The following is a 24,946-nucleotide window of genomic DNA, read 5'->3' on the forward strand; positions in this document are numbered from 1 at the left end:
AATCTTACTGTATGGTCTTGTGGACCACAGCAATTCTGGGAGCAGCTAAACTCTTAAACAGAATACCGCTCAGCACAAGTTTCTCGTACCTCTCATTACAGCTCCAGGGACCTGACACCCTCTTCTGGCCTTTGTGAGCAACTGTACATACTCATACAACAGATATATAAAAGTTACAAATAGAGTGGGTAGGATGACATGGAGGACACTGCTGAGCCATGTGACTCTAATCAGCACCAATGTGTCAACTCTGAGGCAAAGGAGAGTAGCTTCCATATTTACTCTCACAGAGGTCAATTTAGGATAAGCGATGGTTGGGAGGATCAGGGAGACAGGCTGGCTTGCTTCACCTCAGCTGTGAAGCACCAATCACCATTGCCTTTTACTATGCCCCGTGTTGCGTCAGCACAGTCAGTGGACAGCCTTGGACACCTCCCTAGCCAGGGGTAGTGCTGTGAGCATGAAGCAGGCCTCTGCTTCTTGTGGTTGGGCTTCATACAGGCTAAGCACACACTACACCTGCTGAGGTACAGAGTCCTTGTATTCTGTGCCAAAAGGGGGACAATGCCAAGTCTCCAAAAGCTGTTCTGGATATGTGGGGGGAAAAGGAAAAAAACAAAAAAACAAAAAAAACTTTCAGGTATGCCTGACTGAAGGTGGCGTGTCAACATCAGAAATGGCATATACAAGAATAAATCAAATCTACTACACTTCTTGCTCAAAGTCCAGGTCATACCGCTTTCTTTGTACTTACAAAGACAAGTCTCTCACAAATGTAACTTGTTGAAAATCATGAGAGAATGCTTTGGAAAAATGACAACAAAGGCCAGGGGCAGGGAGGTAGTCCAGATGGCAGAGCGCTTGACTGATACGCAGAAGCACCAGTTCCATCAAGGCCATCATAAAAGACAGTGCCAGGTCCACCTCAGTTTCCTCAGTGATGTCCCATCCCTTTATAGACGAGAACAGAGCAGACATGTTTCTACTAACTATGGCATGTCTGACGTGATGCATATGGAGTGTACAGGCATGATAGTCATGGACAGCATCTGAACACCACACCTCTTAGAGGCAAAACTGATTTCTGTAATCTATCTACCAGTGACTACTGCAAACTACATTTTGCTTTTAGTATTTGTTCTACTGGAAAATCACTAAGCCAAAAAAAAAAAAAAAAAAAAAAAAAAGAAAAAAAAAAGCTTTAAGAACAAGCCGGGCGTTGGTGGTGCACACCTTTAATACCAGCACTCGGGAGGCAGAGGCAGGTGGATCTCTCTGAGTTCGAGGCCAGCCTGGTCTCCAGAGCGAGTGCCAGGATAGGCTCCAAAGCTACACAGAGAAACCCTGTCTTGAAAAAACAAAAGACAGGAAAAAAATAAATGTTTAAAAAAAAAAAGTTTAAGAACAGAGTTTAAGTATATATTTGAACCACATGAGGAAACAAAAAGGTAGTAAATAATAATACCATGGTAACAATTTATGTATATACCTAACATGAGCACACACTTATATCTAATAAAAATATAATACAGGTTTATATATCTATATACATAAATCTCTCTCTCTCTCTCTCTCTCTCTATATATATATATATATATATATATATAATATATATACACACACACACATATGTATATGTATTTGACAAGTGTGCATTCTTTCTAAAATAAAGCAATAAAAACATGGAGAAGCTAGGCGGTGGTAGCATATGCTTTTAATCTCACCACTCTAGAGGGAGAGGCAGAGGCAGAGGCAGAGGCAGAGGCAGAGGCAGAGGCAGAGGCAGGTGGATCTCTGTAAGTTTGAAGACAGCTGGTTTACAGAGCAAGTTCCAGACAGGGCTATACAGAGAAACCCTGACTCAAACAAAACAACAAAAATCCATGGAGAAAAGTTTCTCAAAGTACAGCCAACAATGGAGAACATCCACAGTCCTTATAAAAACATGCTGGCAGTAGTGGCGCAGGCCTTTAATCCCAGCATTGGGAGGCAGAGGCAGGTGGATCTCTGAGTTCAAGGCCAGCCTGGTCTCTAGACTGAGTTCCAGGACAGCAGAGCTGTTACACAGAGAAATCCTGTATTGAAAAACCAAAAACCAAACCAAACTAAAAACAAAAAAACCCAACCCCAAATACCAAAAACAAACAAACCCCTAAAAACCAACCCAACCCAAAAAACAAAATATACTTAACAAGATAAAATTCATCTAGGTCTCCAAATGTCAACACTCCAAAGCTATCACAGCCACTGCACCACTCTCAAGGTCCAATACCACCTGGTGTGGATTTTAAAATTATTTAGTTCATTTCTGCTCCTTTTCAATCTCTCTACCTAAGGCACAAGTTCATTTAAAAACAGTCAGTCATATCGCACATTCCATAGGTGTTTCCTTTTTTCTTTTTAGCGGTTGTCTCTGTATTAGGAAAGTTAATATGACGCACAGAGCACTAGCTGCTCTGAAACTCCAGTCAATGCCCTCTATTTCTGATCCCAAGGAACTCAAAGGAAGTCCTAAATTGAAAAGAAAACAAATGTAAAAAGCTGATTCATTTCAAGATTATAAAAATTGGTTTATTGTAAAAGAAATTCAAGAATAACCAGTTAAATTCTTATCCGCATGCTACCCACTACAGCCAGGAAGCATTAAACACTTTTACATCAGCAAGGACACAACAAGAAAGACGACATTGAGGCCGTGATTGAGGGAAGGGAAGGGTGCTCAGGTCCCCGCCCGAAGTCAGCACAAAGGGTGTGATAAGGCCAGAGAGCTGTCAGGCACCAAGGGCTGCTGGACACTGAGGTATTACCAGGCAAACAATCCCCAGGGAAGGAAAATTGCACACCTCATTTTGTGGGCAAGCTTAAGCGACTCAAAGTTTAGGAACAACTTCTTTACTGGTAACAAGATGTGAGCTAAGTCTTAAGAGAAAGAAGTTCATAAAAACTTTCCTATCACGGCCCCACTAACCTCCTCAGCCCAACTTCCCATCCTCCAACCACACTACAGCTCATCGGTCCACACAGAGGATGCAGTCTTACTCAATGGCTTACTGGCAAATTGCAGGCACTCACCAATGCCCTATGGTCTGCACACTCACCACACACTATTGAGTTAGACTAGAATTTCATTTTTGTTCTAAAGTAAATCCTCCTGATGGTGGCCATTTCCCCAGACCTAATTCAAGGGTGAATCTTCAGCTAGTTTCTTAGTAAAAAGCCTTAGGGTCGATGACTACAAATGACTATGAATCATCACGTATAATACATTGATTCTGACTACGAATCATCATATATAATACACTGATTGCATTTTCTGAGCACTCAAAGAACTGAATAAAACTTTTCTACTTCCATTCCCGTGCTACACTAAACCAAAGCGCCAACAGATTTCCACCTTCCTAAGCTGAGGGTTCCCACAGCAGCTTTAGCCAGGGAAAGAATAGTTTGTCTGCTCATTTTAACCCTTGAAAATAAGGGATTCTTCTAAAAGCATTCAAAAAGATCCTTAAATGACAGAGGTGCTAGCTGGTGCCACTACAATTCATAACCAACTATTACACGTCATAGCTTATATTGAAAAGTTAATTCATGCTTATTTTGTTCCTTTAAAAAATACTCTTTGGAAGCCATCATTACTCCTGAAGACACATACTCTAGCAATCTCTCTTCTTGCAAAAATAAGGCATACTCATGCTTATCTCTATCCCTTTGCTAAGTTCAACTACCCCCCCACATTTAAAGTCTGATCACTTTACCAGCCAACCCATGACCTCACAGCCTTCTACACAAGCCCCCAGGGTCCATTTGGCAGAAAAGTGTGAGCAGGATTTGCAAGAATGACCTTGCAGGTAACACTCAATCTGGTCTTCATTGTGACCATGACAAATGAGAACTCAAGTACCTGAATTCACATCCAAAACTGAGGTGAAGGCAAAAGGCATGTCTACCTCTGAAGTTCACTCCTGCTCAGTGACTGCCCAGCATGAACTGGTCCCAGGGGGAGTGAGGCCACTTGTTTGCTTCCATCCTAGTCACCAAAGCGTACAGAGGGCAAGAGAGCTCCTCCAGGCTTCACCACAGCAGAACCCTTTCTAGAACACTGCCCTACCTTGAACACCTACAGTTTGCCAACAGGAATTTAAACTATTTATTTGTGAAACAAAAACTACTAGTCATGTATTCTAAATGCGTATGTTCAAGGCTACTGTTTAAAAAATAAACTGGAAAAGAAGGAAACCTTTAAAAAGATACATTCTGCTATCACACTACCATAGACATTATAAGTGTGTGTACATATGTAGAAAGGAGATAACCAAGATTTAAATAAGATGGTAAAAAGCCAGGAAATACAGATTTCCTGCACCCCCCCCACAGTACTGCCCACCCAAGCTATAGCCATAAACAACTTTACTAATTTGCCTATGTTCCAACAAAACCAATCACCGAAGGAAGGAAGAGAGGAAGGGAGGGAGGGAGGGAGGGAGGGAGGGAGGAAGGGAGGAAGGGAGGAAGGGAAGGAGGGAGGGAGGGAGACCAACCAGCACCCACAAAAATACCCACTCAAACCTAGCCTAGAGTATGTGGCAATAATTAATATATTTCTATGGAAACTGTCTCATGCCTTATAAGCTTCTAAAATAAAATCCAGGTTACCATGTGACTAATGGCATCACCAGGAGAAGAAATAAAAAGTTCACCAGTCTTTGAGATCTCCCGATGGCACTGACTACTTAAGATCAGATGCCATGTTTTTGGCTTGCTGGACCAGAGGGCCAAGGGCAACGGAGGAAACTACCTCTTGAACAAATGCTCTGACATGAAGCATTTCAGTTCTCAGTCTGAGTGTTCAGTTAAAATGATGGGTGAAGACCACTGGGCAAAAGGAAGAACATCCATCACCCAAACAGGATATTCCCCAGCAACCCCAGAGAATAGTAGTTACTAGAGCAAAAGAACACGAAGGGGGTTTTTGTTTTGTGTGGTTCTGATTCTTTAGGGCAGGATGTGAACAGGTCAGCAACGTTAACAGCAGCGATGTCGAAAAAGAGCAGAACAGTGGATGGAAGATCCCTGCTGGACATTTGTTCATCTGTTTCCTGTAATAGCCAAATACTCAACCACTGGCTTATCTGAATTTCAGGGGTGCACATCTTAGGCTCCGTGGATCCTTCAGACTCAGAGAGTGGCTTCCTGGCAACTCTATAACCATGTGAGAAAGCTTTCTTTATCTAGCTTGGTGGCAGCCAACACAGACTCCATGTCATTAAGGATGTCGGAACTCAGTGCTTCCTGCAGGCTGGGCATCAGCTCCTCTCCTTCTATGTTCATCGCATCTCCTTCCAGTGTTCCAAGGTCCACATTTGTCCCAGGGATGGCTTCAAGGTAATCTGGGAAACGGCTCTGCTGTGAAGGCAGGGTGCTTTGGTTGATAGTGTCACCTAGTTTTGGGGAGGAATAAACAAGAGTGTTTTGTTGTATACCAGAGCTGCACTGCATGAAGTCCCGGGAACACCCAGAATCTACCTTAGAAAATCACACACAGACCACTAGGTAATGTCAAGTTTGTATGTGCCTCACCATTTCACAGCCATGTAATGTACAGCCTGGCTGCTCATTACAAAGTGTAATAATCACTGATGTGGGCCATGAAGAACTGAAACTCCTTTGGAAAGCTATATGCAGCATCAAGAAATGACAGCCATGCCTCCCTTTCTTTCCCAGAAAGGAGCCACCATTCCTAAGAAGATTAAGATGGAGGGTCTTTTCTCTCAGATGCACTCTGGGACATGCTGCTCTACTCTCAGGTCACACACACAACAGCATTGGTCCTCGAAGACTGTGAGTGCCCCAGACTCATTTCAAACTTAGCAGCCCACAGGACTTTTGATTCACCCATGACATTAGCACTCCTCCTTGGAGCTTCATCAGAACTTACTTTCAGGAAAACACCATTTGTGAGTGCTGCAGGGGACTGGAGAGGAGACACAAGGGCCAGAGGAGCCAGGGTGGGGCTAGTCATGAGGTGGGCTCAAATGACTCCTAAAGGGGATTTCAGACCTAGGTGAACCCATAAGAAGCAGGGACAAAACAAGCTCTCCAAATACCGTCTTCATGCATCAGATAAAATAGGGCATGAAGACGGTACACTTCCTCTACACTTTGGGGTGAATGTGTCACTCCCAGCTAGCTTACCGAGAAGTGCTCATCCTGCTGTCTTCTCACCCCTCCAAGGCAGGTGTGTCTTAGCTCATCAATACCTCTATAACTATTGCAACAATAAAACCAGTGGGCTTTACACTAAACTCCCACACATCTGACTTCCTAGCCCTTAATACCCCAGGTTGAACCCAAAGAATTCAGAGAAAAGAGACACAATGAACTACATAAAAAAATTATCCAAAATTAAGAACACAAACCTAAAATGAGAGAGACTTCTAATAGCCCCCCCACCACGTCCACGTTAACAAAACAGGTATCAAAAGATGCTGTGTGACTGAAATCTCTGCATGAGCTATACAGCAAGACCTTATCTCAAAAAGAAAGTAAAAATCAGTGTTTTTTTTAAAGGCTCATGCCATAATCCCAGCACTCCAGACAGGGCCTCTGTGAATCCCAGGCCACACAGTGCAACCCTGTTTAGGAAGGAAGGAGAAACAAAACAGGCTGAATTTGACTTAAAGTTCTTATCTTTGCTCAAAGTTGTTCATCAGAGCCAATGACCAGCTGTAAGTGAATAAATACTTGCCTGTATCCATTTCATCAACACTGTTCAGGAAGTCATCCGGGGTCCGAGGGACACTGTAGCTACTCATGCTGAGGCCACTGTCCGTGCTCTCATCTCTAGAGTGATAGGTGCCACTATGAAAACATTGACAAAGACCGACAGAAAATTTTTTATTCAATTCAGGACAAAACTAAACATGTACTAAAGCATGACCTTCCACCTTAGTGCCTCTTTTAAGCCTGACAGCCTCTCTCCTACAGTAGGACAGACATACTAAAATGATAGCTGTCAAAGGTACAAGAGGTATCCTAAGGTTTTGAGGTTGGTGGCAAGTGAGTAAAAGTGACAAGTTCCATTAACTACCTTGAAGCTTGGGGCCTTCAAGGTCTCAAGTTCCCAGGGAGAGAAGAGAGATCAAAACCTACACTCCAGGTGGGCAAGTTTGCATTAGTCTTACGTGGAATTCCCAGCTCCAAGGCAGAAAACTTAAGCCAACAAAAAGCCAAGCCCAAAGAAAAAAAACAGAATGCTTTTGTGCCAAAACAGATGAGTCCCTGAAGATAAGGGTTCCCACAGCTAGATCTTCTGGCTTCTGTTGGGGGAGGGGAGCACCCAAACACTTCAGCACCAGAGAAGAGACCCCAACTTCAGAAGTAAAAGATCAACAAAGCAAAGAGCCTTCAGGAGAAATGGGCAGGTGGGTGCCAACCGACATTTTTAGTTAAGGCTGAATGGAAAGTCTCAAGACTGCACTCAGTGCCTTGAACACTCTAAGTGATGGCCCAGAACAGCAGCTGGTGTTAACTGGAGACCTAAATTCTACAAAACTAACAAACCCCAACCCAGAAGGCAGCTGCTATTCCTCCTGGTTTCTGATCACAAATGTAGACTGACTCTCCTTACACGGTGGACATTTTAAGTGTGTGCTTGTCAAAAAACAAAACAAAAACAAACCAACAAACCTCACCTCAGCATTAAAAAAAAAAAAAAAAAGCTTTATTGCAATCTCCTTCCCTACCTTTCAATGCATTTGCCCCATTCTTTCCCTTATCACTCAGTAGATGACAAACACTGGCTTATGCCAACGTTTCTGCCAGATTTTGGCAAAATTCACAAGCCTCACACAGATCCAAGAAACACAAACTTGCCTCTAAGACTGCTGGCATACACACAGCCATGTGGCTCTGCCAAGGATGCCTGTTAGCTTTAAATGTTGGGACACTGTTCCCACACAGGACACTCATCAGACAATTGAGTCTGATAAGGAGGAGGTGACTTTACAAACTTTCACAAGCTACAGAGGGAAGCCCACCGTGATGTGGGGAGAGCTCATACTGCTTTCTTGGCTATAACTGATCTCTACCAAACCCTTGCTAACCAATGCTGAACATCTAGGACAACCTGACAGAGAAGCTCGGAGGACAGAGGTTAATAAAAAAAAAAAAAAAAAAGATGAACACACATTCTATGGAACCACGAGCCTCATCTGCAGCAGCAGCTGTGACTGAAGGACTTTGAAGGCAAAAAGAGGGAGCATGGAGGTACACCTGAGAGACAGGTGGGGTCGCACAGGCCAGAGCTAAACTTAATGTATAGGTATGATTCACTAGTAAGCAATGGACAAGACATCAAGAGTCTTTTTTAAGAAAGAAAACTGTCATCCAGGTGCATTTTGGAATCTGGGACCTGAGCCTTTAGGAGACCTAAATGAGGACCCTGTCTGGAGATAGTGACTGAACCGTCAGGAAGATGTGCAACTTAGCCGTTTCCCGGCTCAATTTTATCCTCAGGGAAGTCTTCAACTAGACAGGGACTTTTCTCCTGGGAGACTGTGCAGGTCCTTTTCTTGGCATCTCCAGCTTCAGTTTAGAATCACAGTCTTGTGTCAGTGTACTTGACTTTACACCAAAATTTAAAATCTGTATCTCTGTGTGTATATTTTCAGACAGCTTGTCCTGGAACGTGTTATTCATACTGTGTCAGTCTCCCAAGTGCTGGGATCATAGTGAGTTAGCACCCCAGGTTGGATTTATACATTTCATTGCCTTTGAAAACAAACCTACCTGCCAGGCTAACTCCAGAATATTCTCATTCGTTCTCCCTCTTTCCCTCTCTCCTCTCTCTCCCTCCCTCCCCCCCTCCCTCCCTCCCTCCCTCCCTCCCCCCTCCTCCCTCCCTCCCTCCCTCCTCCTCCCTCTCTCTCTCTCTCTCTCTCTCTCTCTCTCTCTCTCTCTCTCTCTCTCTCTCTCGCTTTGGAACCTGTTCTAGAACTCACTGTAGACCAGGCTGGCCTCGAACTCACAGAGATCTGCCTGCTCTGCCTCCTGAGTGCTGGGATTAAAGGTGTGGGCAACCACTGCCTGGCCTGAGTTTGCTTTCTTTTGAGAAGATCTCACTATGTAGCTCTGGCTGTCCTCAAACCCACAGGAATAATCCCCCTATTTCTGCTAAGTGAGGGTGTGCCTGGCACAAATTTACTCCAAGAGTTCCAGGATGGTGGAAAATTCAATTGTTCAAAACATTTTAACAGGACAAAAATACTTTTTGTTAAAATGAAAAAAATTTTTTTCAATTTAACTTATGAGAATTAAAAAGTTTTCCTAAACCTTATTTTGTTCTTTTGTATTTGTTTCTTTGAGATAGGATTTCTGGGTGTTACAACCCTGGCTGTCCTGGAACTAGCTCTGTAGATCAGGCTGACCTCAAACTCAGAGATCCTTCTGTCTCTGTTGGGATTAAAAGCATGCACCACCATTGCCAGGCTCCCTAAACCAATTTTACAAGTGTGTTGCAAGCTGGCATGATGGCTCCATCTTGTAAATCTTACCACTTTGAAGGCTGAGGTAGGAGGATCACTGATGTGGGCTACAAAGAGATCCTGACTCAAAACAGAAGAGGAAAAAAAAGGGGAGGAGGAAGGAAAAATTTGTTGCTTAAAAGCATTATGGGAGGAGGGAGTCTAGCCCAGAGAGTATTCTAATTTCTCTTAAAAAGCAAAATTAAAACAGCAGGGTAGGTTTTAAATATTAATTAAAATGGTTTGCAAATAAAAAACAGTTCTCAACACAGTGATTTGTGTATCATCCACTTGAAGTCCAGACCCCAAGGACTGTGAACTCACTTATTACGAGGTGCCTGTAAGCTGTATTGCTTAAAATAATGCCACCAAAGTTTATGGTTTTGGGTGGGACACAGCCTTGTATATTTTACCTCCTTACATGAGAGCCTTAAAGAGTATGAGATGAGGCTTTACATGAATAGCTAGCCATGTGGAAAGTTCCAGCTCAGGGGATAAGATGCTGTCCATGCCTTTCATGGGGAAGGCACTCACGTGTTTCTTGAAGACTGCCATTTTAAGCAATGTTAGCATAGAGTGTAGGCAGATGCAAGCATGTTGGGGCTTTGACCCACATCCCTTCCACAAGCCTGAACAGTTCGTCTTCTTGTCCAGGATTCGGCCCCTTCAACCCTCAGCTCTGACTGCACTTGGCATTTGTGGAGATGGCTGACAGCTATGGGTTATGGCTCACATAGACGTTCAAAACAGCCAGACAAGCACAAAACAGAGCAATGACGCCAGCGACAATCCTCCAGGTCCTGGCCAGCATTCTTACTAACCTGTTAAGAAAGGGATCTGAACTATTGGTTGTCATTGTCCTCAATTCCTGAGACATCCCGGGGGAAGACACAGCATTCTGAGTTCCTCCGTCCTGCTCCAGTGTGGGCAACTGGCTTCGGAGAGCTAATTCCTTAAACAAATAAACAAATGTAGAGAGGATCAGTCTGCTGATTAACAAATTTATTGTTAGATTAAAAGAGATAAAGTGTCACAATGAAAAGGGGGGTGTAGTGTATTACAATATTAATGTTTTCCTTAAAGCTAACATGTTTCTTAATCAGAATAACCAAATTCTTCTATATACTTCAAATGACTAGAAAGAAACTAAGCTGCAGACATGTCAGTTTGCCTACTTGTACTAATCCCCAAACATGCATAATTAACATTAACATTTCATTTCTCTTTATTGGAAAAGACCCCCAAACCCTTCCTGGCTTTAGACAATTCTTCTTAGATTTTGTCATTACTTACCAGCTCTCAATGGTTTGGGCCAGCAGTAAAAACAGAACAGAAAGAACATTTGATGACTTGTTGCCAGACACAACCCTCCCCTCAGCCCCAGCAGTGTTTATACCCTGCCATCAAGCCTCCTTGACTTCAGGGACCCCCTCCCCCAAGCTGGACAGAGCCGTGTCCTCTCCTCTGGGGAGACATGTTTACAGGGCTCCAACAGTACTCAGGAGAATCCCACCTGGGCATCTGGCCAGGAGATGTTTCAGAGTTTTCGGCCAGGGTCTCTCACTGACGCCGTCACTACTCTGCCCCTATGTCTCCTGTGCAACCACCACCCTTGCTTGAGCACAGGCTCCCTCTGCCTACTTGTTAGCTGACTTGCAATATGGCCTTCTCTGGGCATCACAAAGGACACTGCCAGGCCCCTCTGCAATTGCCTTTAAGGCACACCCTTCCTCCAGCTCCTCCCACCCACGTCATCCCTGCAGTGTCCAGGGCCAGAAAAACCGTTCTCTCCACAGCCACTTCCACGATTTCTCCTCTCTGTAAACCCACTTTTTTTTTTTTTTTTTTAATCCAGGCTTATTTATACCCTCTGTTCATTTCCTTGTTTAAACTGGAGCTCCATAACTAGAGGTGCCTGAAGATTCAGGTTTTTGAACTTGTGTGACAACGTGGAAGGGAAAGATTACCTTAAATTTTTGGCAAATATGAATGCAAATTTTACATTTTCTTTAATTATGAATGGACAATAACAGTATTCATTGTGGGTCTGATTTTTCATCAGTATTTCCATAACTCAGACATTTCCATAATATATTATTACTTCATAAGTACTATTTATATTCATTATTACAGATCCTTTATATATTATGACAAGCTATGCAATAAATTCTCCTTTACTATTGATAAGCATTATTAATAAAACCTCCATTCCTTAGCCACCAAGGAAATGCAGATCAAAACTAGTTCAAAGCTGGGTAGCATAGGCTTTTAATCCCAGCACTTGGGAGGCAGAGGCAGGCAGATCTCAGTGAGTTCAAGACTACCCTGGTCTACAGAGCTAGTTCCAGGACAGCCAGGGCTGTTACACAGAGAAACCCTGTCTTGAAAAACTAAAAGGGAAAACAAAACAACCCACAACTCGTTCAAATGACTATCAAGAAAACAAACATGCTGAGGTAGGGAAGAAAGGAAACCTTACATGATGCTGGAGGGTATGTAAATTAGTACAGCCACAATGGAAATCAGCACAACATAGACATTAAAAACAGAAGGACCATCAGACCAGCTGCATCACCCTGGGGAAACAGAGGGATTGAATTCCTAGAGACACTTGCACATCTATGTTTATGCTGGGTTATTCACAACAGCAGAGGCAGAAGTGGAGACCCAGTAAGCCAGATGTGTAGGTAGATAAAGAAAACGTGATATATACGCACAATGGCTTTTATTCAGCCACGAAGGAAACACATGAAAATGGAGGTCAATATAGTGAAACAAGCAAAAAAAGAACTGAAAAAAACAAAAACAAAACAAAAGAAACCCACAAACCAGGTATCATATGGTTTCTCCCGTTGTGAAATATGAGGAAAGCACATAACATACACATATGAAAGTCATAATGAAGCCCGCTGTTTGATATGCTAGCCATTTGGTGGGAAGTGACTGTAATGATGGGTGCCCCCCCACTCTTGGATGACCTCTTCTCCCACTACACTTCATACTCCAGACTCTTCCTACTCTGGTCGCCTGGCTTCTTCTGTCCTTCTTATAAGCTGGAATCCATGACTAGTTAATGAAATATACACAAGGACCTTTCAGGTTCTGACATACAGTTTTTCCACCCAGCAAATTTCAACTTGGAGCTGGGTGTCTGGAGCTCAAATGATCCCATCTTTTAAGCTGAAATTGCTGCAAGGTGGCAGGGGCAGGGAAGGGGGGGACACACAAGTGTCCATATTGGAATCGTTACAAGCGAAAGGTCTTCAGTTGTGTCTGGGCCCTGTACCTGTGTGTGTGTTTGTGTCTGTCTTTCTTACGCAGTGTCTGCATATCCTCTAGTGAGTAGAGCATATGTCCACCCCTTTCCCATTTCAACAAGGAACGAGACCACCAGGCCCAGCCTGAGATCTTGTCATCTCTTCCTGATCTGCCCAGCAGTTAGTCCACTTCCTTGGCAGTGCAGGGATGACCCCTCCATCTCTGTCCAACGGAGTTCTATCACTGACTTTCCTACACCACCCTGAAAAGTGAGACGTGACTCCTCTAACAGTGGTGCATTCCTGCAGTTTCCCCATGTGTGGTTCTAGCTAGGACATGTCTTTCTTCCTGGTGCTTAGAGCTTAAGAAGCAACACTTCTTTCATGTTAATTGTTAAAACCCTGAACACACAGCAAGCTTATGGCACTGATCATACTGTATTTATCCCATGTTCTTTAAGGACAGAGTAAATAAGCTGTTTTACTGAATAACAACAGTAACACTGTGAAAATGAAGACTCCCAGGGTTTTGTGATGAGCTGTGGGGGCAAGTTAGGCAAGTGCCATCCCTCCCCCATATCCCAACACCTCAGATTCATTTTATCAGAGACACGTGGTGATATATTATTTAGGATTTATTAAAGCTTGCCCGAGGGTACAGAAAGCAAAGCTAGACATAAGCCATAGAAGCCAAGCAATGGTGACACACACCTTTAATCCCAGGACTCAAGAGACAAGCAGATACATCTGTTAGTTCAAGGCCACACTGAGCTACATGAACTTGATCCAGTCCTAAAAAGAAACAGCTCACAACGAAGGTGATCTCAGCACCTGGGATCACATGCCTTTAATCCCAGGATTTGAGAGAAATAAAGAGGCAGCAGTCTGGGATTGCAGTCTGAGGTTTGGTGAGATTTATTCCCCAGTCACGCTAAGCAGAGGGCAGTCCTTTCAGCCTAAGGTAGAGAGGTAAAAGCTAGTGACCAGCTAGCTAGCTGCTTTGCTTCTGTGATCTTCAGCTTGAAACCCAGTATCTGTCTCTGGGTTTTTATTAATTGTGTTACAGAGACATCTGTCTGCCTGGCTTTGAATTTCTTTCAATAAACAGCAGCATTGCCATAACTGACCAACAGTTGATAGAAATAACTGTACTGTGTTTGTGGTGGCACACACCTTGAATCCCAGCATTCAGGAGGCAGAGGCGCAATCTCTGAAATCCAGGCCAGCCTGGTCTACAACAGTGAGTTCCAGGACAGCCAGGGCTATACAGAGAAACTCCTGCTCAAAAAAAAATTTAAAAACCAAACCAAATTTAATTGCCCCACGATTTTACTGCTTTGAATTCTGCTGCTTTTCTGGTTTTGGAGCTATTGTTACTTCCTCCTTCATTTAACAACTCAGTTTCTCCCATCAGGAGATGCTGCAGACCCAGCAGACTCAGTGAAAAGGCTGCCATTCATTCCTAGTTACCCAAGGAACCCAAACTTCAGAAGAGCACCTGAGCCACAACCAAAAACTCAGCTAAAGTGACCTTGAGAGGATCAATGAAAACAGGTACTGTGGGTGATGGGTTGGCATTAGTTTGCCAAGAAACCAGAACCAAAGACATTGATAATACATGCGCGCACAGACACATACACACCAGACATTTTAGTCCAAGCCGAATTCCAAAATTTCTAGAAAGAACTGAGTAGGTACCCTGAGTAGTTCTGACACTGATTCACACCCATGACTTCTAACTGTACACAGTTCTGTAACTGGGGCTACAGACACCAGAATCAGCCCTGTTTCCTCCTACGGTTGCTGTTCTCCTCACTCCCATCCTCAGCAAACAAGGACCTGCATTCTCTGCCATTCCCAGTTAGCACTTAAGTCCAGTTCTGTGTGAATGGAACCACATGGCATATACTGTTTCATTTGGTGTACACACACACACACCACCAACCCAGACCTAAGCTAGGTGAGGTGGTGGTGCACACTTGTAATTTCAGCACCTGGAAGGCTGAGGCAGGATTTTAAGTTCTAAAGTCAACCTGGGCTACAAGAACGCTGTCTCAAAAAACCAAAAACTAGTCTAATCCTCTGCCCCAATTTTTTACTATTACCACTGTGTTCATCTTCATTTTTTAAAAGATGGCATTGTTTTTAATACAGAGCACACACTAACTGCCTTCCTTTTCTCTGATCTCAGTAGTACCGAGGATCAGATTCAGCACCTCACACTTGCTGGGCAAGTACTGTGTGTGGGAGAGGACACTGCTACTGAACCGGGTGGTAAATACAAGTCCATCTTGGGATTCAGTAAACCCTTCCTTATGACCCACAATGGAAAGCACCCTCAGACTAGGCTAGGACCACTGACTTTATTCACAGTGCAGATCCAACTCTAAACATGTCCCAGATTAGCTGAGATTTACAGGCTCACTGGGAAAAGCTACTGCATGTTTGAATTATTACAGAAGAAAATGCACTAAAAATACTTACTTGACTTAGAAAAAGTCAAATACTCTAGAAGAACTATTTGACCTTTGACACAGAGCAAAAGCCTGACTAGGCTCTGGCCAAACTTCTGACTTGCTTACTTCCCCATTTTTGAAAGACTTTCACAAACTTTTCCAACTACCTTTGGGAAAAGAGAAGTTTAACAAACCCATATTTTTAGTTCAGCAGTCTAATTTTAGGCGTTGTGTTCAAGATGAACTAATCCCCAAGCTCCTTGGAGATAGGAGCAACTTGCAACATCAAATGCTTCAGTGAAATCACTCTTGTAGACTATCCAATTATGTCCAGACTTAAGCTCTAACAGCTCCACCACACTGACCCAGTTGAAGAATAGTGGGTGTTTTCAGTAACAAACATTTGTTTCTATGCTGAGGACTGAACTGGTGAGACGAAAACACTCCACCACTAACTCTTCATCCCCAACCAACATGTGTTTCATTGGACAGCTTACAAGGGATTTTACTCTCCTTCAATATCTGACTAAGTAAAGCATCGAGTAGGATATACTCCCCAATTTCCACTCATGTGTTGAGACCTGACTTAAGTCTTCTCCAAAACGTTCTGACAACATGCAGAACGCCTTTTGCTTATTAAGTGTGAATGGCATGTGTCATTTACTTCAATACTTTCAAACTTGGTTACTAAAACCACCTACACGTAGATTAAGGAACACTGAGGAAAAGCAACATCTACTACAGAGTGGTAGTGGAAGCCCGTGGCTGTACATAAACGTGCACAGATGACTCTCTATGGGAAGGGAAACTGCTGCTTTTAGACTCAATGACCTCCGAAGCTACGTGACTAAAAAACAGGAAGGTGGAGTGGAAGCCAGGTATGTTGCAGTCTGTAATCATAGTAGGGTTGCTGATGCAGGACTGTTCGTAGTTCAAGCCAGGCTGCATCACAGAGAATAAATTAGAACAAAAGAAGACAGATCACGGGCAAAGTGACTCCTCCACTGCACTCCCATCGTTTATGTGGGAAATATTTACACCGACTGATCACTTCTCTAGCTTTTGACAATTTCTTGAAGCCAACAACAATTTTAATTTATTGAACCCAATGCAACAAATCATATATGCTGCACATGAAAATACTAAGTTAGCCATCTGAGGAGGAAGCAGCCAAGTCAACATATACTTTCTTAAAACAACTGTTGTCTTTGGCAGTACTGAGCTATGCTGCAAAACATCTGCTTTTGGATTCTACATGGCACTTGTGTGGGCAAGTTGATAATCATCTACTTAAGAAGGGACAAGTTTGTTAGTTGAATCTAAATGTAGGAAATAAAGAATAATTCCAAAGTATATTTTCCTATTAACAATATTTCGTGGAGATTGCAGTCTGGATCAACAACTCTAAAATGGCAGAAGCAGCCATTTATTTTCATTGCTCAAAATAGAAGTCTTAGCCAGGTATGATGGTACATGTTTGTGACCCAAGTTCTAGGCCAGCCTGGTCTACACAGTGAGTTCCTGGCCATCCCCCTCTCAAAAAACCAAACCAAAACAGACATGGGTCTTGTCAGCCTCATTTTCCAACTCATCGATAAGTCACAGAGTTCTTCATTACTTCTAAAATAAAAACATTAAGTTGGGCTAGGGAATGCAGCCTAGTGGTGGAGTTTTTGGCTATCACATACAAGGTCTTGGGTTCAATCCCCAGGCCCACAAAGCAAAAGAAGAGGGATTTTGCTTCCTAGTACTGAAGACTGAACCCCAGGAGCCATGCATGCCAGGCAATTCATTCTACCAATGAATTATGTGTCCCCAACCCCTTTATTCTGATAGGGTCTTGTCTTGAACTTGAGATTCTTCTACCTCCTCAGCAGCCAAGACTGCATGGCCACCAACAGATTTAGTCTACAATACTTTTATTCATTTTTTTTTTTTTTTTTGGTGTTAGGGATTGAATTTAGGACACGATAAACATGCTGGTCAAGTGCTCTACCACTAAGCTACATCCTAGCCCCATTTCTTAATGTCTGTGTCATCTACAAAATTATTTTCAAATCCAAAACACTTCGACTGAAAGAAGTATGTAGTATACTTTGGACCATCGTGAGGACTATTTACTTCTCTGCTCTGACAGGCAATAACATAAACACCTGCAGTGCAGTGTTCTTAGGATCACACTGAGATTCAAAACTGTTTCTGACAGATTTCTAGAGTTTGGTCTTTCGTAACTTGGGGCTCAAATCAAAAAGTAAATAAGAAAAAAACAAAGGCGCCTTATGGCTTCAATCCCTTAAGAGAGATTTTAGTTAGTAAAATGAACAAAGTAAACTTTTAATGGTGTGTGGGAGGTGGTTCTGGCTAATCTCCAACACCTTTGTCTCACTATGTAGCCCTGGAAGGCTTAGAAATCATTGTGCAGACCAGGCTGGCCTTGAACTTGCAGCAATCTGCTTGTCCCTACTTCTTGTGTGCTGGGATTCAAGGCGAGTCCTACAAATACAGGCATATACCTCTATGCTCAGCTTTTCCCTTCCATTTTTACTCAAAATTGTCTTTAACATTCCCACCAAAAAATAAAACATCGAGAAACCAGTCAAATAAATCTAGGATTTATGAAAAAGTAGGACTTTCAAGAGAAGAAAGATAATGTTGGAAAAGGTGTTAAAAGGATTTGTCTGCTAACTTGAAAGACAGTTTTGGGTTGGGGGAAAGCCAAATTCTTTGCTATTACTAAATTCACAGGAAAGAAATATCGTTGGCAATTGTTTTCACATGTTTCTGAACAGTGGGGTGATTCTGCTGTGTAAAAAATATGGGGCAACTGAGCCTTTTTTCTACCAAGTGTCAGCCAATGCCTCCAACACTAGTGCTCTCAGAAACAGCTTCTGAGGCGCTACAACGGGAACTGGTCTAATTCAGTCACAAAACAGTATCATTTCTATGAAGACTGAGATTGACTTTTGACCACCTAAATCTTAGGCTCACTGATTGCTGCGGTAAGACATTTTTATATGATTGTCTTCTTTCTGGGTATTTCAAAAATTCTGATGAGGACACCTCTGGGTGAGACTTGGCCTTAGAGGAAACAGAGCTTTAATTGGTAGGAGAGAAGGGAACGGAGCAGAGGCTGACCACACACTACGAGCCAGGGAGCCTTAACAGGCAGGAGAGAACGCCAGACAATCAGAACCACATTGTCAGCAGAAAGAGAGGGCAAAGTATACCCAGAAGATGGTACTGCCTCACAATGTCTCCCTGAAGACCTGTGACACGGCCAGAGTGTGCTCACAAGGAAGGCCTCTGCAATTCTAAAGCAGCACCGCCTTGTGTATGTGAGAGATCTGACTAGAATGTGGGGCTGTGAGTCTCACACTCAAAGCAGAGATGGATGTTTACAGAGTACAGTTTCTTTTGGATGGGAAAATGAAAACTTAGCATCTATGTAAGGACAATTTCCCTGAATCCTGTAAACACACTGTAATAAATTATGAAGACAAGTTCCATATTTAATTATTGAAGATCTAAAAATGCCTTGAAAGTCTTTCTTCTTTCGATATGATTCACATTACAGGCCTTCAGGTTTTTCATTAACCCACATCGACAAATGTCATAGAATACCAAATACAGACGTGATTAACCTCATCAAAAAAGTTTCTGACTTCAGTAATTTAAAAATGCTGACAGTGGTGGTACACACTTATAATCCCGTAACTCAGAAGACAGAATCCTGAAATTTTCTAGGAGTTCAAGGCCAGCCTGGTCAAAGCAGGAGGCTAGACCTACATAGTTAAGACCCTGTTTCAAAACAAAACCAAACCACCAATGCAGCACACTGTGGAGTCTGGTGCCCACTGACACCCTGGTATACATACACAAGGCGCTATCGTTAATTGTGAAAGAGGAGCCATATCTACGTCTTGTTCACATGGGTGATTTCTACTGAGAGAAGTCATACAAAGCAACCACTGCTAAGTCTGCACGTTCTTGTAGACTGGTTTTCTTGTATCCCTCCTGGGAAGCCACCTACACTAAGATCTTCCCTGCCAGGTGTGGCACACTTTTAACCCCAGCTTGTGAGAGGGAGGCAGAGGCAAAGAGATCTCTGGAGGCCCTGTCTACAGAGTTCTAGGACAGCCAGGATGACAGAGAAACACTGAAAAAACAAACCACCACGCTCAAAACCAAAACAAAATCTTGCTTGACACTGTTGCATGGTGCTTTGGCAAGCTGAGTGCTCTGAAACAAAGGACAGAGGAAGGGCCCCAAACCCTTAGAACCCATGTCCCTTTCTACCCCCCTCTCCTCCCCATCTTCCTCACACTCCCCCTCTGTCCCCAAAAGCAGCAGGCCAGATTGAGAATTCCTTTTCTCCAAGGAGAGTCAGGGTAAACACAAACCAAAGTCCAGAAACATTACCCCTCCCCTTACTCTTCAAGGAAAGGGGTCTCTAAGCACCTCTGAAGGGCTGAGACCTCCACTCCAGAAGCTGTCCTGATCTGAGGCCAGCAGAACCAGAACTGTCAGGTCTGTTGGCTTCCCCTAGAGGTTAGCACTGGATCTTATCTTCTTTTTATTGCTCATTGAACTGCAGTATCAAACTGTTTTCCCTGGATCTTTGGGCTATCATTTCTGAAGGCTCTCTGGTCACTCGAAACACTGATTAAATAAACTGTGCTTTCCTCATTAGACAAGTACAGCTATACCCCTTTATGACAATCTTTTTCCTATGGGTGGTCTTAGGGTCATGGAGAAAATATGTAGGATAAGAGAGAAACATCCATCACTACAATCCTACAGATTCCACCACCACAGCCAAATACACCGATAGGCATCTTCACAAACCATCAATATGTTGACAACTAAACCATATGTAAGCAAACAACTATTTGTTTTTAGAAAGGGTCTTATGTAATTACAGGCTGGTCTCAAACTTGCTATGTAGCCAAGGTAGGCTATGAAGTCCTGATCTCCTGTCTTCACCTCCTAAGTACAGGGATCATACGTCTGTACAATCATGCCCACAGGACACTTTATTTTAAATCTTTAACATGTGGAGTGGCACATGTTACAATTTTAAAAAATTGTATCTCCAATATTTTTCATCTAGATTAGACAAATTTAAAGTATTGATTCCAATTTTAACACCTTTTGTGGTTTACATCCCACCTTTTTGAGTGTGTGTGAACACTGAGCTGTGCCCCTAGCTCAAACCAGGTGCCATGGCATCCATGAGAATTCAAGGCTATCTATCCTAGCTTACACAAAGGGTGAAACACACAGGAACCTGAGTTCAAATCCCAGCACCCACACGGCAGCTCACAACTGTCTATACAAAATCTGACTTTCTCACACAGACATCATGTAGGCAAAACATCAATGCACATAAAATAAAAAAAGGAAGATGTTTAGTATCTCCTGGTGACTTTACTACAGCAAGTATTTTCTATTCAAATATGAAATGAAGATCTGAAAGCATTTATTTACCAGAGTTTCAGCAGCATCTATTTCTGACTTTTAATCTTAGAAGTTAACTCTGGCTCTTGGGAATCACTAATAGAAGTCATTACTTCATAGAAGCACAGAAGACAAGACTGTCTTCAGTCTGTAAAATCCAGCATTAGACTGTGTTTCGAGGCCAGATGAGGCACAGTGACCCACATCTTGAGAGTGACTGCTCTACTCTGGTAGTTTTTCACTCCTTTGCTTAGATTTGGGTTAAATGAAGGCATTTGAGATAAAGAGAACAAACAGAGCTCAGACTAGGTGTGGTAGTGCACATCTTTAATCCCAGCACCTGGAAGCAGAGGAAGGCAGATCTGTGAGTCAAGGCAAGACTGACGCAAAATTTGAAAAAAAGAAAAGTGAGAGTTTATTTTCTTACAAAGCCAACAGGTCTCTGAGGATGGTATTTGATCTGCAAAGAATTCCTCCGGCAGAGTATCATTCTGGTAGTCCCTGCCTCTACAGCTAATCCAAATACTACGTTCCCTGTGTTCCACTTGGGAGGCTGGACAGCCTGAAAAACCTGAAGTCAGCCTGAGTTATAATATAGTGATACCCCAAAAGAAAGGGGGGTTTGGCAAGGGAAGGAGGGAAGCATGTTGCATGGCTGCTGCTGCTCAAGAGGCACATGGACCCTCTACTCCTAATTACTTTAGTATTATAGAGCAGAAACACATAGGATCCACTTCGCTTTCTAGAATGCAGTATTCCCATGCTCAGGCAGGAGTCTGTCAGGAGAGCAGCTATGACAATACAGGGTGTTTCTGTGACTAGTATGTATGCCCTGGAGCTCATCATGGGGAAAGAGACCTGAAACACCAATTGGGCAGAGCTCAATTTCCCGAGAGCTTTGACATTTATAACACCCTCCCTTCAGAAGGGCCATTGAGAAAAAACATTTTCACTGTGATTTCCAAAAACAGCCTGCAAGTATATGAACTACTGCTTTCTCTGCTATAGCTCAATTCACTGATTCTTTTAGGAAAAAAAAAATTATTTTAAGCTGCTCAAACAAAAAGCATACACATTTGGAGACTGGCAGAATGATTACTGAGACACACTGTGTGTGAACTAGGAAGTCCTGAGACTTTCCAAAACCACACACACACACACACACACACACACACACACACACACACACACACACACACACGGGAAGACTGGCATGGGTAGACAGTCCTCAGTCCCTTGGAAAAGCTAAGTGTCCTGGGAGAAAGATGACTCAAACATATCCACTCTGGCTTATCTCCAGTAAGGACAGGGCCAGGAACACGGTGTCTCTCTTTCCTAATTTAGTTATCTTTTTCCCCAATGCTAAAACATCATGTAAGAGCCTACCTGACATTTTGGAGCATTTGCTGTGCTGGGATTGATATTCCGTATTGCCTAAGAGTAAAAAATAAGACGGATAAAAATTACTTTAAGCCATGGTTTGGCTGTATAGGCTGACTTATAAACTGTATCCAGACATCTCACCATAGCACAGAATTCCCAAGCTACCCAAGAAACAGCGGGCTAGGAAGGACAGGAGCCAGTAAAGTCACCAGAGAACAGACTGCCCCTCACAGTCTAGCAGCACTGAGGACAGACAGCAAGACTTGATGCCAGACAAAGGCAAATTTAGTAACAGTCAGGTAGGCTCTTTGCTTCTGTGTTAGATGAAGTGGGAAGAAATAACTTTCAATGTTTCAGTGATAAGACACAGCTGTGGATGGAAGACGTTCACAAGCAGCCAGAGGCCTTAGAATGCACTCACAATTTACAGATTGCTAAACAAAACAGTCCATTAGCGTCAGAACAGAGATCTGTCCCTTCAACGCAAGGCAATAGTAGGTAGCAGAGAAAAGAAGCAGAGGTCACCTCTAAAGAAGGAGGCCATTCTGTCCAGGACCCAACACCCAAGAACAGTTAGAAAAATTCTTTGGAAGAATAATACAAGTAGCAGAATTGGTCCACCAAGAAAACCAGGCTAATTGATTAATACAAAAGAGTGACAACGGTACATTTCTTGACTTAAAACAAAAACAAAACAAAACAAAAAAAAACCAGAAGACACGGACATTATAAATTAAGCAAGTTTCTTATGAAAGTTTCTTATTTTTGGTAGCCCACATGCACGTAAAATTGAGACCTGCATTTATTTTAACCAATTAGTACTTGGCCACAAAAGAATAAAGACAACAAACTAGGCATTATTTTTTATTTCTTCTAACAGCCACACACTGAAATACTTGCTATGATATCATGTTCTCAGTCTTTCATAGAACTGGAAAATACTCTTCCTTTTTCACAGTGCCGGAGTGAGGGGTGCCTCTCATTAGGATGCTTCTCTGTGCATCTTTTATAGATGGTTTTTCAAGTCCTTTCACCCATCGTCCGCTGGCACAAACTTTGCAAACCACAGCTGGATCATGAGGACCCATTATAAATGAGCACCAACAGTTTTAGGATGAGTCTGCCTGGGATTCTACTTACTGTACAGAAGTATAATGTAAAACTGATTTTATATATGCACAGTAGCTATGATTTGGGAAAAACAGGAACTATTTTATTTTATAAACTATATTTATTTTTATATCTTGGGGGTGGGGAATGAGGATAAAGAAGAAACTTGGTTATTTTACAACCAAAAGAAAACTAGAGAATCTGGGTAAAAGAGATTTTATTTCCAAGTATTCTCCTTTTGTACATTCTTCACTGCTGTACTGTGTTACCACCTATTCAATGATTTCATATGCAAATTTTAAAAAAGGTCTACTGTTTAACCAAAGACCAACTCCCCACGATCAACAATATCTTAAATACTTGAGATAAGATAAAGAAAACAAATCAAATGATTGGGTGGAGATGGGGATTTGGGGCTCAGACACACTAGGCAAATGTTCTTTCACTAGACTATACCTCAGTCCCAAACTTGTTTGAAGAAAATTTCTTCTTACTCAGCCTGAAGACCAACAGTGTGTTCTGAAAGGAAGGGTCTCAAGCTCCCCACTGTCAGGTCCTCCTGGCCTCAACATGAAACAACACACTAAAAGACATGTGGCATCTAAACTTGGGGTAATTGTATTCTGAAATTCTTTGCTTTAGCAATACTGAAACACTTGTCACACTGGTATACTCTCTACAGAGAATTCATTTAAGATAAAAGACGTTTTTCTCCAGGGATGGCCCAGAGTCCATCTACTTGTGAAGCTCTCGGAACCACAAAGTCTGCGACATGTGCTTTGAGAGAAGCGTCTTGGCTTCAACTGCAATGACTATGGCCCAAACAGATACTTTTCATTTGTTATTTGTTTTTTGTTTGCTTTGAGACAGGGTCTCATGAAGCTCACGTTGGCCTTCAAATTACTATGTAGCTGAGGCTGGTCTTGAACTCCTGATCTTTTTGCACTGTCCTTCCAAGTGCTAGGTGAGAGGCATGCGCCACCACTCTGGCTAACACAGCTCTTCATGATGTATGACCATGAGTTACAAGGAAGAGGAAAAGGACAGGCCAGACAAACCTGACCTCCCTAAAGCCAACTCTCCCCTAACCAAAGCTAAGCTAAAAAGCACTGAGTATTTCTGGACTTGTGAAGACTGAAAGAGAAAGGCTGGACTCTAACCTGTGGCCTCACCTGCCGCAGTAATTCTTGCTGTTTCAACCGCAGTCTCTCCTTCTCCATCTGGAGCTGCTGCAGTTGCATCTGCTGCTGCTGGCTGGAGTTGCCACCACCCAGGACACCTCCCTGTGGGCTCTGGGGAGCCAAGGGTGGCGGCTGCTTCACTGGAGCGCTCTGAGTGATTCTCTGGTTCATAGCTGAAATGAAACAAAGATGTGTCCTGAGAAACTAGAAAAGGATAGCTAGGTATGCAAGAGCACAGATGGCCTGCCAGACAGACATCCCTCAGTAGTCACCGCATGACAAGTGTGATGGCTTTGGCTCACTGCTGCCTCTACAACTTACTGAAGCCCTAAAGCAAATGGAACTTGAATAGCACCAGGAATCAAAGCATATGCAAAGTGGCAAAGCTGTACAAATACAGTTAGAGGGGCCAGTGAGGAGCTTGGCAGATGAAGGTATTTGCCACATGTAAAGCAGGATGGGATGGCACACAGCTGTAATCCCAGCACTCCTGCTGGGAAACATGAGGCAGAGGCAGGAGAATCTCTAGGAATCTCCCAGTGGGTTGGGTAATCTCAGGACACAGTGAGAAACTGTCTCAA

At 42.9% G+C, this 24,946-nt stretch overlaps 1 protein-coding gene across 4 annotated transcripts in view; it reads right to left on the reverse strand.

The window, feature by feature from the left end:
* Nucleotides 1-2,545: 2,545 nt before the first annotated feature.
* Nucleotides 2,546-24,946, reverse strand: part of Yap1 (Yes1 associated transcriptional regulator) — an 83,297-nt gene continuing 60,896 nt past the window's right edge. The window contains exons 5-9 of one of the 4 annotated variants that reach the window (XM_027415166.2): nucleotides 24,357-24,538; nucleotides 22,078-22,125; nucleotides 10,343-10,473; nucleotides 6,746-6,858; nucleotides 2,546-5,438 (exon numbers count right to left, since the gene is read on the reverse strand). In XM_027415166.2, coding sequence (XP_027270967.1) covers nucleotides 5,200-5,438; nucleotides 6,746-6,858; nucleotides 10,343-10,473; nucleotides 22,078-22,125; nucleotides 24,357-24,538 — 713 coding nt within the window. In that variant the 3' untranslated portion in view covers nucleotides 2,546-5,199. Of the gene's footprint in view, nucleotides 5,439-6,745; nucleotides 6,859-10,342; nucleotides 10,474-22,077; nucleotides 22,126-24,344; nucleotides 24,539-24,946 lie in introns of all 4 variants that reach the window. The other 3 variants (XM_027415165.2, XM_027415168.2, XM_027415167.2) reach the window with 3 other exon arrangements.

This window comes from Cricetulus griseus, chromosome 4 (genome assembly GCF_003668045.3).
Source record: "Cricetulus griseus strain 17A/GY chromosome 4, alternate assembly CriGri-PICRH-1.0, whole genome shotgun sequence".
Classification (NCBI taxonomy): Eukaryota; Metazoa; Chordata; class Mammalia; order Rodentia; family Cricetidae; genus Cricetulus; species Cricetulus griseus.